The following is a 15,156-nucleotide window of genomic DNA, read 5'->3' on the forward strand; positions in this document are numbered from 1 at the left end:
CATTATATGGTACAATAAACAGCACTGAGAAAATGTACAACTCGTCCCGCAAAAAACAAGCCCTCATACGGCAATTTTGATGGAGCTACAGCCTTTGGAATGTGGGGAGGAAAAAACTAAAGTGAAAAATGGCTGCAGCGGGAAGGGGATAATACCCCCAGTATTCCATATTCCTTTAAGGTTCTGAAAGAGGAATAAGAAAAATGAAAAAAAAAAAAAGGCCCCATTTTTCAGCCCACAGTAACCAACACCCCCCCCCCCCCCAACCCGCATCCTCCAGAGAATAGAAACTCCTCTGCTGCAGATCCCTCAACTAACGACTATCCCCATCTACCCACCCTTGGAATCAATTTTACAATATTAACAGTATTACTCCTGTTCAAGCATATAATGCTTTTTAGATAAATCCCTATAGTATCTAACCAAACTGCGGCTTCTGCTGCGGATACAAATATTAGTTTGGTCTTTAAAGATCACCTTCAACATTGCGGGATAGAGCATCGCATATTTCAATTCAGCCTGCCTCAGGTGTTTCGTAATGTTTTTAAAACCTTGTCAAAACTTCTGCATAGTTGCAGAAAAATCAGGACATTTTAGAATCATTATAGGGTAAGTCTGGTGACCTTGCCATCCCCAGATCTGAAGATCTATCAAAGTAGAGAAATTTGACTAATATTGGTGTTGTATGAGACCCTGGAGGGAGGGAGAGCAGTGGAATGCAGTATTCATAGGAACGCGGTTTTCATGTAGTATTCACAGGGGCACTGTTTTTATGCAGTATTCACATGAGCGCTGTTTTAGTGCAGTATTGACAGGAGCGCTGTTTTAATGCAGCATTGACAGGAGCGCTGTTTTAATGCAGTATTGACAGGAGCGCTGTTTTAATGCAGTATTGACAGGAGCGCTGTTTTAATGCAGTATTGACAGGAGCGCTGTTTTAATGCAGTATTGACAGGAGCGCTGTTTTAATGCAGTATTGACAGGAGCGCTGTTTTAATGCAGTATTGACAGGAGCGCTGTTTTAGTGCAGTATTGACAGGAGCGCTGTTTTAGTGCAGTATTGACAGGAGCGCTGTTTTAGTGCAGTATTGACAGGAGCGCTGTTTTAGTGCAGTATTGACAGGAGCGCTGTTTTAGTGCAGTATTGACAGGAGCGCTGTTTTAGTGCAGTATTGACAGGAGCGCTGTTTTAGTGCAGTATTGACAGGAGCGCTGTTTTAGTGCAGTATTGACAGGAGCGCTGTTTTAATGCAGTATTGACAGGAGCGCTGTTTTAGTGAAGTATTGACAGGAGCGCTGTTTTAATGCAGTATTGACAGGAGCGCTGTTTTAATGCAGTATTGACAGGAGCGCTGTTTTAGTGCAGTATTGACAGGACTGCTGTTTTAGTGCAGTATTGACAGGTGCGCGGTTTTAGTGCAGTATTGACAGGCGCTGTTTTAGTGCAGTATTGACAGGAGCGCTGTTTTAGTGCAGTATTGACAGGAGCGCTGTTTTCATGGATTATTAACAGAATTGTTTTAATGCAATATTAATGTAACAATCTCGGGGTATGTGGACTATGGCCGAGCAATTATGACCTAAATAAAAATCACGATTAATCGAACATGTAACCTCGATTACAACTAATGAACGCTTATTTAAGCCACATACTTTATTTGCATGCTACACTATTGAATTATCATTTATTCTCAGAGCCTGCTGTATACTACTGTATATAATATACCACCTGACACTGCCCCCACACAGTATATTGCCCCCATATTGCTTTACACAGTATAATGCCCCCAAAGCTGCTCCCACTAGTCCCTGATAAAAATAATAATCTACTGTACATACTCACCTAACCCCATACCAATGACGAGCGGAGGAGTTCCCTCTGCTCCTCTGGTCTGTGCAGCACGGCGCAGACAGGCGCGATGTCGTCACTACCTCGCGTTCAGCGATACATAGTGGTAGAGCAAGGACCTTACGGTCGCCTACTCTACCATTGGTTTTAACTGTATCTGCGTCCTGAAGATGCAGATACAGTTTAAACCTAGAAAAAATAATTGATAAAACCGAAATTTGCAAGAGGACGTCGATTAATTGTGCTGAATTTTGATTTCCATTAATTGCCCAGCCCTAATGTGGACCCACAAGGCCGATCAGCTGTAGCTGAGTGGCAGCTGGTCAAATCACAGCCTATACAAAGTATATGCAAAGTCCTAGCACAAAGGTACCTGTAAGGGTGCAGACAGTAGCAGAGGCTATGGCACGGATTGAGCTTGATGTGGCAGGTGATGCCAGACGTGGTGGATGATACCAGGCGTGGCAGATGACACAACACGACTCCAACACTAGATAAGGCACAGGAACAAAACACAGAACAGGATACAGGTAGCATGGCACGGGAACACTGGGAGCAGGATACAACTAAGGGACCATTTGCAGAACTAACATGGGTAGACAACAACACAGGCAAGGAATGTAAGGGAGGAGCCCTTTTGATAGTCCAGGGTGATATGGGGATTGGATAAGGAATTTTTAGTAAGCACGCGCGCTGATCCTTTAAGGCCGTGGATGAGCGCTCGCACACCCTAACGGACAGTGCAGGGCAGCATGGCCGAACGAGCTGGCGTCTCCTAGGAGGGAGACGCTGGCAAGTGGCAAGAGTCGGGGACCTCCGACGGAGGTGAGCAGCGGCGGTTCGCGGCCACAGCTATAACAATTATTGGGAGCGCTGTTTTCAATATCACGTGCAGCGGCCTCCAAGAGATCAAGGTATCAGGAGACCAGGGCCACATTAAGCCCACGCTCAACAGGACCAAGGAGAGGCAGTCAGGCAACCAGGAGGCGAAGGACAATAGCCACCAGAAACGGAGCACTGGGACCTGAAGGCCGGGAGCAGAGAGCGAGGACTGGAGGAGCGGGCTTGTCACACGCTCACATCGTCAAACCGGAACTCACCCAACTTGCATATTGTTACTCTTTTTCTCCCCTCTGCATTATTTTTGTAAATGTAAATTTTCTCCTTAAGCACTTCCCGAATAAATACGGCGCTGTCGGGAAGGGGTCCCCGCTAAGCGCCGTACAATTACGACGCGGTGATAGTGCGGGCTCAGAACCACATGGGCTCGCTGTCAGTGTATGACTGACAGCTCTAATACACTGCAGTACGTATCTAGTGCACTGTATTAGAATAGCTACCAGAGGTGTGGGCCTTAAAATGCCCTAGTGAGACAATAAAAATAAATGAATAAAAGTATTGTAAAAAAAACAAAAAAAAAAACGAACTATAACTTTCAAGTTAAAAAACGCAAAATTGTCTTTTATTATTGCAAAAAACACGAAAAAGAAATAAAACTATATATAATTGGTATCGCCGCATCTGTAACGACCAAAACTAAAACTATTATGTCATTTAACACCGCACGGTGGTATTGGGGTAATTGATAAAGTTAACGTGTAATTCATGGCCCACGGTGAACGCCGCAAAAACCCCCAATAAAAAACAATTCCAGAATTGCTTGTCTTTGGTCATTTCCTCTTCCAAAAAAATAAACAAAAAGTAATCAAAAAATTGTATGTGTCCCAAAATGTTACCAATAAAATCTACAGCTTGTCTCACAAAAAACAAGCCCTCACACAGCTCCATCAACCGAAAAATAAAAAAGTTATGGCTCTAGTAATGCGGTGATGAAAAAACATCCCGATGTGCAGGCCGGAGGGGAACATTCCTTCAATTTCAGGGCCTAGTATTTGAGAACCAGGAGGGAAAGGACATAGCACATTTGCTGGAAGTTAGGGTGCCCATATATTTCACCAGGGCAACACTTTTCCAGCTAAATTTCCCAAACTACAAAGGAGGAAAAGTCCCCAAAACGTGCGGAGTGTTACAAAAAGGGGATAAGAAAGAATACGGTTTATCAGTGCGACACTGGCCTGTGCATAATGAATTGCTTCACAGCGTACCACACATCTATGGATAGTTTTATTATTTACCCCATTAGAATACTACATTATTAAACCCTGAAGTACTCCGCACAGATTATATATGCCCCCACATTATAAACTGAAATACCAGTCAAATATAATCAGAAATACTACCAAGCAAAATCCACGCTCCATATGGCGCTCCTTTCCTTCTAACCCCTACAGTGTGCCCAAACAGCAGTTTATATACGCATGCATGGCATTGTCATACCCAGAAAAACCTGCTTAAGAATTTATGGGGTAAGATTCTCCAGTGGCACAAGCTGGGCACAACATATTGAGCGGTGAAATGGCATAGTGTAAAAATTTCAATTTTCACTTTGCGTCATCCACTGCGTATTAATTTCTGAAACACACCTGTGGGGTCTAAATGCTCACTACAACCCTTGATAAATGCATTTAAGGATGTAGTTTCTAAAATGGGGTCAATATTTTTTGCAAATGCGACACGGCGTCCACAAACCATTCCAGCAAAGTCTACGCTCCAAAAGTCAAATACTACTCCTTTTCTTCTGAACCCTCCCATATGTCCAAACATCCGTTTATAACCACATATGGGGTATTACCATACTCAGGAGACATTGCTTAATCAAGCGTTTGACCCTTTTTACGCGTGTTTTTTTACGCATTTTGTGTGCACTTTTTGATGCATAAGTAGGACTCCCATTGACTATGGGAACATTTGTCACGTTTTACGTGCAAAGGAATTTAATCGACACTTCTTTATTTACACAAGTTTTTTAATAACGCGTGTATAAAAAAGCTTGTTGTATGTACTAACAGTGCACTTTACCAATTATGTACATGAAAGTCATAATCAAGCGTTTTTTTAATGCGGTTTTTGCCACGTGATATGCACCAAAAAAACGTGTCAAATACACGCAGTGTGAACCTGTCAACTGAAAAGTCATTCACTTCATTTTCATCATTCTTCGGGTATGTGCACACACAAAAATCAAAAACGCCTGAAAATACGGAGCTGTTTTCAAAGAAAAACTGCTCCTGGTTTTCAGACTTTTTTTTTTAGCAACTCCACGTTGGAACAGAACGCCGTATTTCCCAATGAAATCAATGGGCAGATGTTTGTAGGCGTTCTGCTTCCGTTTTTTTTATGACCCGAAAAACGTCCGAAAAAAAGCCGTGTGACCAGACCAAAAGGGAGTGTTTTCAGACGTTTTTCGGGACGTTTAAAAATCGGAAGCAGAACGCCTACAAACATCTGCCTATTGATTTAAATGGGAAACACGGCGTTCTGTTCCGACGGGGCGTTTTTTTACACCTCATTTTCAAAAAACGGCACGTAAAAAGACGCCCGCGAAAAATAAGCGCATGTCACTTCTTGGGACGTTTGGAGCCGTTTTTCATTGACTATAGAAAAAAAGCTCCAAAAACGGCCGTGAAAAATGCGAGTTGGATTAAAAAGCGACTGAAATTCAGGAGCGGTTTTCCCTTGAAAACAGCTCTGTATTTTCAGACTGTTTTTTAGTAAGCGTGTGAACATACCCGTAGCCTTTTGGTGTGTCCTATAGCTTCTGCCAGCTGCCATTTGTACAATCACTCCCAAAATGGCAGCCGGACAATGCGTAGCAATTTGAAGACACCTTTTCCTGGCTTGTAGCCAAAAATAGGGAGGGGGGCTAAGATCCTCTCCCACATTTATGGCAGCTGTGAGTCAGGATGCTTTGCCTTATTCACCTTGCTGTAATTCTGGGAAGTGCTCCCTCTGGTGGCCGACAGAGGATAACATGTCAAATTATTATTTAACTTTTAATAGTTTCCACCACACGGAAGAAAAAAAAAATACAGCAAAAAACGAAAGAAGTATAATAGAAATAAGTAACTTACTTAAAAAAAAAAAAAGTTTAATTTCAGACACTTTCCCTTTAAGAAAATTTCTAAATGCGGTTTTGAATACTTTGAGAGTGCAGTTTTTAAAATGGGTGATATATGGGGGTTTGTAAAGTATGGGCCACTCAAAGCCACTGCAGAACTGAACAGGTCCCTGAAAAAAATAGCCTTTGGAAATAAAAATCATGTTCAAAAAACACGATACTAATCTAAAGTAGACTTATGGTGGATGTTGACTAGCAACTGTATTGTGTGATATTACTATCTGTCTTACAAGCAGATACATTTAAATTTAGAAAAATGCTAATGTTTGAAGTTTTGCGCTACATTTTGGTGTTTTTCACAATTAAATACTGAATGTATCGACCAAATTTTACCATTAACAAAGTCCAATGTGTCATGAGAAACCGTCTCAGAATCGCTTGAAAAGGTGAAAGCATTCCAAAGTTATTACCACATAAAGTTACACGTCATATTTGAAAAATGAGGCTGTCAGGAAGGTCAAAATTGGACGCAGCGGTTAACTGTGCTGAGTGGGAAGTGATAATTGCTCTAAGCCTCAGACGTTTGCCCCTAATGCTCGCCTCTCACAGCATGAGTCTCATACAGACACTGAGGACAGATACAGTACTGCAGCAGCTCCCCCCCCCCCCCCCACCCCCTGCCTCAGCAAAAAAGGAACTACAGGCTTTTGGAATGTAAGCAAGATCGACCTTCACCCTAATAAGATATATAATAAAGTTTTGAATATAAAATTCCAATTTGCATGAATCAGTGATGTATGTGAATACACACTGTAAAATCCTACTCTGAGTCATTGGGGGCCACAACACCATGGGTATATAGCCCTGCCACTAGGAGGCTGACATTAGATATGAAAAAAAAGTTTTGGCCCTTGCTAAGTAAAACTACCATTCCTCCCACAAGCACTAGGATAATCAGTTTGTAGAAAAGCAGGAATAAAGAAAGCTCACATGGAGCAGAGAAAACAACGTATCCTGTTCCCAGGAAAAAACTGAACAAAGAAAAAAAACATATAGGGCCCTGGTACAGGAGGAAAACACAAAGTGTAGGATTTGTGTCCCCCAATGAGAGAAAGATTCTACGGTAATTACAGAAATTAAATTTGCTCTATAATATCATTGGGAGACACCATAGGACGCCCTAAAGCAGTCCCAGAGGTTGAAAAATGAAAATACCTTTTTAGCGAACGCTGAAAAGGATATGAAGGAGCTGGACAGAAGGAAGGTAAAACTATGTCCCTATTTATGTGGAAGGCAGAGACCACTTTCAGGTGGAATGGAAGGATAGTCTGTAAAACCACCTTGTCCTTCTGAAGCATGAGGAAAGGAGATTTGCCAGACAGAGAAGCGAACTCTAAGACTCTCCGGATGGAAGTAATGGCCCCAAGAAATGCAACCTTGCGGAAAAAGACCCTTATAGATGCCTCAGAAAGAGGTTCAAAAGGGGGGGGGGGGGACCTGAAGAGCTTTCAGGACCAAATTCACATTCAGGGAGCAATGGGACGGCGGGTGCAATGAGCGGAAGACTAGAGTACGATGGAAGAGAATGGAAAGTGACGAAATTTAGCCTTTTATGGAATCAATACAAAGTCCTTGCTTTAAACCAGATTGGAGGAAGGACAGATTCCTGGCAGTGGAACACATGCAGGTGTAAGCTGCGCTCCTCGCACCAAAGGAAAAACGTGCAAGGAGAATCCACCACATACGAAAGCAAGTGGATCGTGAGCTCTGGCTACTAGGCGGGAACCTTGTGATTCAGACAGGAATAGTTAGCATTTGGAGTCACACACATTTCGCAAACGTTTAGAAAAAATTCCTTGAGGATAGACTACTACCCCAGGTCAAGTCTCTCTCTACTTAAGAAAATCTGTGGCCCAGTTAATCACGCCTGGAACGTGGATGGTTGACAGTGTGGAACTTGATCTTGTCTCAATGTGGGATTCGGGAAGACTCTGCGAGTCGTCTGTCTGAGTACTGAATGGATGGCCCTGAAGAAGAGTGTTCCAATGAGAGAGATCTAGTAAAACAGGATTTTTACTCACCGTAGAATCTTTTTCTCGTCCAGTTCATTGGGGACACAGACCGTGGGTATAGTATATGCTGTTGCCAATAGGAGGAATGATACGAAGAGTTAAAAAAATGGCCCATATCACAGGATATACCCTGTCCACAGACACTGAGCTATTCAGTCTGTCCGCAAGCAGCAGGAAAAGCACAAACAATGTAAGAAAGGGTAAGACAAAACAATACAGGAGAATCCCTCAAACTGACCACGATGAACCAAATATAAACCTTGTCCCGCAATGAACAGGACAAGAGAATACATTTTACTAGGAGTACTTAAAAAAATCCTGTTTTCTTATTCGTTGTGTGAGTGCAATTTAGCATCCCACTACGCCTTGAGTTCCATCCAGCCCCAAATTAGTTGTTTGCAAATCAATTTATAAGTACGAGCAGCTCGGAGTAGCAAAAACACACAGACACGTTACTGTATGAAAATGCTTCAAAATGTGAAAGGAAATATATTTTTCCAAAGTGTTTTATACCTACTGTATACCTTATATACTTATATCTTTATATGTTTGTACAAGTGAGTTATATTAGAAGGTAGGTGCTCTGGGACTTTAAGGCATAGTGCCGTGTGCAAAACACTACGCAGCAATAATAGGGAAGATGAGGAAACGGCCCCTCTAAGAGCCAATTGAGTTGTGGAACTATATCTAAACTTTCTGACTCAATTGTTATTGTTATTTTGTTATTGTCTGACTATAAATATCCGTGCTGATAAGAATAAAGTAGAATCATTTTCATACAGTAACGTGTCTGTGTTTTTGCTACTCCGAGCTGCTCGTACTCATAAATTGATTTGCAAACAACTAATTTGGAGCTGGATGGAACTCAAGGCGTAGTGGGATGCTAAATTGCACTCACAGTTGCCATGGGGAGACACAGACCATGGGACGTCCTAGAGCAGTCACCAGGGGCGGCAACAGAACTCGGGACATGGCCACATATTTCAGAGATGCCTGCAAGATCATGCGACCCAGGGAAGCGACTGCAGAGGCAAAGGTGTGCACCTGATGAAAACATGACAAAAGTGTGCATGGAAGACCATGATGGCGCGCAGCCCAAAAAGCCCCAACTGCTCTGCTAGAGTGGGCCGTGATGCGAAAAGGGGGAACCTTACCCTGAACCCGGTAGTTCTTGCAAATGGTAATTCGAATACTTCCTGGGACCCTATGGGAGGATAAACAAGAAATCCAACTTTCGGAAGGAAGCAGTGACTTCGGTAAAATCAGCAATGTACGAACAACATCCAGGTTGTGGAGAGAACACTCAGACGGATGATTGGGAAATCGACAAAAGGACGGTAAAACAACATTGTCATTCATGTAAAAGGCCGAAACAACCTCAGGCAAAAAAAGGCACAGAACGCCGCCTTGTCCTAATGAAGAGTCAGAAACCATCCGAATGGAAGTCATAGCAACCAGAAAATACACTTTCCAGGAAAGAAGACGAAAGGAGATTTCTTGCAGGGGTTCGAAGGGAGCCAACTGCAAGACATCCAAAACCAAAATTGAGATCCTAAAATGGAATCGGAGGATAAGGGGGAACTACATGAGCAACCACCTGTAAAAAAGTCTTATCAGATTTAATCGGCAACAGGCGACCGAACAAGATAGAAAGGGTCGACACCCTTGTCCATCACGGAGAGTTCTGCCCTGGTGACGGCAATAAACCACAGCTGTGACATTGTCCATTTCGCACTGGATGTCCAGTGCAGCAGGCAAAAGAAGACGGCTTTCAACTCGGGCAGGTTGATGGGGAGAGGATTCCTGCAGCATTCGTGGGGAGAATCTGCTAGTTCAGCGGATGGAAGGAGCGACCACGGAGAACGGCCGGGGAGGATATCCACCACCGAAACGATCAACGGACTGTGAGGGGAAGAGGGAAACGTTGATCCAAGGAGTTCAAAGTATGGTTCCCCAGGAAAGGATCGCCCCCGTGTGGAAATGCACAAAGGAGATTGTTTCAATCGAGGCCACCATGGTTCCAAAAACCCTCATGCAGTGTTAGAGTAAGGTCTGACTCTGCGACAAGAAAATCCCACCCTGAAGGACAGGTAGTCTGTCTGGAGAAAATAACACTCTCGCATATCAAGTGTCGAAAGAGATGCCCAGAAACACGATCTGCTAGGAAGGAAACAGGCAAGATCTAATAATCCAACTAAAACAGCACAAGGTGTCCAGAATGATCCAGAGAACCGTCTTGTTGTTCTCACTGGAAGGAGACTTGATCAAAATGCCATCCAGGTAGGGGGTGACCGACATCCCCCTGATCCGACTCTAGGTGCTGTAGCCAGGCCGAAAGGAAGAGTCACAAATTAGTAATGATGAGACAGCACTGCAAAGCGCAGGAAGCACTGGCGAGTCTGTCAAATGGGGTTGTGCAAATATGTATTCATGATGTCCATTGAGGGAAGAGACTCCCCATTCCATGGAAGTGATGACAGATTTAAGGGAGTCCATGCGGAAAGGGCGGACCCGGACATGCGCGTTGAGACACTTAAAAGGTCCTGAATGGGCCAAACCGAGCAGTCCTTTTTTGGTACAACAAAAACGTTGGAGTAGAACCCTGAAACCTTTGGGACAGGGGCACTAAAATGATGACTCCATGAAGGAGCAAAGAGTCGATTGTTGAAAAAAGGCGGCTGCCCTGAAAGGGGGACTGAGGAATTCGGACTAAAAGAAATGCTCTGGAGAAAGACTGGCAAATTCAATTTTGTATTCGGAGGATGCTGCTTCCTGAACTCAGGCATCCGAAATATGAGAGAGCCAGCAGAAGCACCTTCAGACGAAAGTGGATTTACCGGCTTCAGCCCAGGCAGACTGAGGTTGGGGATGCCAGGAGGGGGAAGCCTTAAAATAATTTCTGGCCTTTTGGGACAGTTGTCTGGAAGACGGAGTGTTGGAGAACCTAGGAAAGGATCAAAATCTAGGACTGGTCTTGGTCTGCTTGACCCTGGTTTGAGGGAGGTGGGTGCTCTTGCCACCAGTCTATGAGATGATTTAGTCCAACCTGTTCCCGAAGAGACGGGAACCTGAAAAAGGAAGCGCGGTCAGGAACCGTTTGGAAGCAGTATCTGCAAACCTAGCCTTTTGCCAGGTCGTCCAGCGGATAGAAATGGTAGAAGCCGAAGCCCGAGCTACCAGTCGGGCAGCGTCAAAAGAAGCCTCACATACGTACTTGGACACATTAGAGATAAGGTGGGTACTTACAAAAAACTGTGGGGGTAGAGAAATTAATAAAACGACTCCGGTACTACACAGCAATAAACTACTGCCTTCACCCAGCTCTGCTAGGAAAAAATACCGTACAGTGAGTAAAACTCAGACACTGAGGCTAGGACACTTGCCAGAAAAAAGAAAAAGGGTCGGTCTTACCCAGTTTCAGAGTGTCTTATACTCGTCCTGAGGCAAAGATGCAGCAATCACTGTCAGTAGCTTCTGTCCCCCCAGCAGCCTCTATCCAAATGCAGGAGAGACAGAGCAAGGAAGATAGGTCACTCCCCTGAACCACTGCGATTGGCCAACAGCGGTCATGTGGACATGTCTGGCCAATCGGAGAAGACTGATTCCCCATGGGGAGATAGTTAAGAAGCTCGCTGGGACGCTATTGGATGAGCAGAGGACCAGCCTCACCCACTTGTTACACCACACACTGACGGAAATTCAAACACTGCCACTACATGCTGGCAAAAAGTGGTGCCGCCTATAGTAAAAAGAAAAGTTGGCACCTCCGACTACAGCCCGGCTACAAATTGTGCCTATTAAGCATCAAGGGTCTGCAGAGCCTGGAAAAAGTAGCGGCCAGTGGGTGGAGTCTAGAAGACCCCAAGTAGTGTCGGTGTTGTAACAATAGAGGATGGGGGGGAAGCAGGTGTTGTAACACTCACCCTCCCCATGTCTACATCCTCCATTGCATTCTTCAACTCCCAGTTGTGTGACTAGCAGGAGCACCAGGAGAACCTCTTGAGTAGTTCACCATTAAGTATGGCAAGACACAGGTGGGTGTGGTTGTGAGACGTGCTCCTTAGGCTGGTGGGTGACAGGAGTGGACGCTCTTGTCCCACTTGTTTTAATAGGCAGGTGGACAACAGCGCATTTGTAGTATGACACCATGCGCCTGCTTTAGAGGGTACAACAGTGGGTCTAGGTCAACTCCGTTTCCCAGCTAACAAGGGAAAGAAATAATAAAAAAATAAACTAACATAAAATAACGGTAAAGACTCTGGTGCATTAGCAGGAGTATCTGCCTCCTACGGACACAAAGCGGAGACCGAATAGCTCAGTGTCCATATGCAGGGTATATCCTGTAGGAGGGGCCACTTTTACATTTTGAATGTCAAGCCTCCTGGTGGCCACAGCATATACCCACGGTCTGTGTCCCCCAATGCAACAAATGAGAAAATGGACCTCATCTCCTGGAGATTGATCTTTAAGATACCTCCTTGGGGTGGAATAAGTCCTCTTTATAAAATACTCTGTGAAGGGACCAGCCTAAGCGGACTACGAAGGCGGAAATGCTTCAGGGCAGCAACTGTGGATTGCAAGAGTCTGGATAAGTCCCCTATGGCACCCTCAGGTGGTACAGCACTTTAACGGACGTCACCGAGAAAAGGGCAGCAGGCTGGAAACTTGGTCTAAAAATGTGAACAAGCAAAATGCGTAGCCACCACCGAGTGGAATAATTGTTTCGAGAGATCCTATCGGTAGAACGTGTAATAAATAAAGAAATTCCTGGGGGTGTGAAAAAAACAAATAAAAGGTACTATCCCAGTAAAAAGTACTAAAGGGACCCTTTTATGGTGCTAGGAAACTTTAGGTAAGACCCAGTAGAAGGGGAGAAAATGTAGACCCACCTTGGTGAGGTGAGGGAAGGAGGCAGCAGTAGTCTCACAGCGAGATTAAAAGGACAGAAAATAAAAAAAACACAAGAAGATGAGGGGACAACAGGACGGTTAGTTCATACTCATCTGTCCGTCATCTTCAGGTGTACTCAGGATGACCCCTTCAATAAATGACCGATTCAGGGTGGGGATACCAGCATAGGTTTAGTAGGAGGACTGGGTGACCGACGTAGGAGGAAGAAGAGAAGCAGCAGCCTGTCTGGTTTCTGGTACCCTCAGGGAATAGTGACTAGCATGACTGCCCAGCAGTGCCAAAAATCCTAAATGTACAGTAGAAGGTGAGAGAGAGAACAGGAGGCTGACCCCTGTTTCTGCTGCCACCTTTAGGGAGAGAAAATAAAGGAATTAAACAAAAAAAAATGAAGTCCTGTCTGCCTCCTATGGACACTGGGCTATAACGGATTAGAATAGCGCTTGTGGGAGGGGTATTGCCTGCATAGGAGGAGCCAATACTTTGCTTTGTCCAGTGTCAGCCTCCAAGGGGCAGGGCAACATACCCATGGTGTGGTGTACCCCAATGATATAAATGAAAAAAAGTTATGATAAGTTTGCTTTAATATATTGAGAACTTAAAATAATTTGTATCAAATGTGTGAGGTGCAGGCAAATAGAACAGATTTTAGAAAAGAAAAACAAATTCTCACCAGCAGGTAGAAGCCAGTGGTTAGCTGCGACAAGCTCCTCGTTCTCTTCTTCCAAATTCTCTGCACTTGGTCCTTCTTCATTCAATTGAAATACATGAACACATATATTGCACTTTCCCAGGTCAATAGGCTTACATAAAAAAAAGAAAAAAGATAAGTCAGATATAACAACTAGAACTGTATGTGGAAAAAATGTAAAAATAAGCAGATTCCTCCAGCATTAAAACATGCACACATGCAAAATGATATTTGAAATACACATAAACTTTAAAAGTAAATGTATTACCTATCATTTTTTTTAAATTGTTTTTTTTACTAATCAAAACCAGATTGATACATATTCTTTTTTTTAATGTTTTTATTTTATGATTGTAGATTTTTCTATTCTATTTTCTGTTCATAATTATGGAGGCAGCCTGTAGGCTGGAGAGGACTCAATTCATTCTATGGGAGTATCTTCTAGGCATGCTCTGTGACCTGTGCAGAGGTCACTGTGTAGAAAGAGATAAAAGGATAGCGGTTTCCATCACCTTTAGTTAATGGCAGTACATGTACGTGGCATGTCACCAAGGGGTTAAACAAATTATATCACCATGTTTTTGCTTCTTCAGCAAATTATAAGAAAAGTGGATTAATTATTGCTGTTAAAAATACTTTGGCTTTTTCCCGTACTAAATCCTATGTAGATCTTTTGGGTAGATAAGTTATAGTGGTGTGTTCCATCAATATTTTTATATATACTTTTGTTTCTTTCTATGTTCTTTTTATGAGCCTATTAGACGTAAATTGAGGGTCTTACACTCCCTCTTTAGTATGCTTAAAAAAACTATCGGAAACTTAAAAAAAACTATCGGAAACTTTTTTTTTTTTTACTTCAAAGTAACTTTGCTGCAGCTTTTTCCCCCGTGCAACAGTCCACATCTTTTCTCTCCAGTACTGTATGCAATATTCAATCTTCCCATAGTTCCCATCATGCCCCTAAACAGACAGTTGTGCAACACCGTTGTCTCTTGCATCTGACATCTTGGACTTGCCATTTATTCCACTAATAGAGTAGAGAAGATGTCTCTGACATGGTAAGTATCTGAAGTTGGTTTCATAATGTATCTGTAGGCACTCGGATAAATACCTACTCTCCCAGCATCCCCCCCTCCGCCTGCATTTTTTCAGTGCCTGCTCTCACCTGAGCTATACAATATGGTCTGTACAGATCTGTCCTTATAGTATATACTGTATACATGGCTATCCTTACACTACACTCCTCAACATTGAAATTTCAACACCAAGTAGGGCAAGCCGTAAGGTGATGCAGATCGAGGAAGCAGCAGATGTCGCTAAGATCTGCAAATGATCAAATTTTCAAGCACCTAGCTCCAAACTGTGGCATATAAGAGGTCATAAAAGCCAGATTGAACACAAAGTTTTTTTAGAGACATGAAATCTCAAAAATCGGATCAAGTGGTGTGGAATGATTGTGCGATGCAAACGGAGTAGGACAGAATCCCTGAACTGAGAGACGTTGGTTTATCACTCCGATAGATCGCTACATGCCTAGGCCAAGATGTCAGGCAGGCGCCACATCACTACATCAGACTCTACTCCTATACAGAGATTGTGAGAAAGGCCGAAACTTCCCCAAAAAATTACTTGACAAAATAAACACAAAGCTCTTGAAATAAAGCATTTTGAAAAATCT

The 15,156-nt window shown here is 43.4% G+C and overlaps 1 protein-coding gene across 3 annotated transcripts in view; it reads right to left on the reverse strand.

Annotated features, from left to right (window-relative positions):
- TRIP13 (thyroid hormone receptor interactor 13) overlaps window positions 1–15,156 on the reverse strand; it is a 202,918-nt gene that overhangs the window by 101,547 nt on the left and 86,215 nt on the right. For all 3 annotated transcript variants that reach the window (XM_075826882.1, XM_075826881.1, XM_075826883.1), the window contains exon 4: window positions 13,461–13,590. In XM_075826882.1, the coding sequence (XP_075682997.1) occupies window positions 13,461–13,590 (130 nt within the window). The remainder of the gene's footprint in view (window positions 1–13,460; window positions 13,591–15,156) is intronic.

This window comes from Rhinoderma darwinii, chromosome 5 (genome assembly GCF_050947455.1).
Source record: "Rhinoderma darwinii isolate aRhiDar2 chromosome 5, aRhiDar2.hap1, whole genome shotgun sequence".
In the NCBI taxonomy this organism is placed as follows: Eukaryota; Metazoa; Chordata; class Amphibia; order Anura; family Rhinodermatidae; genus Rhinoderma; species Rhinoderma darwinii.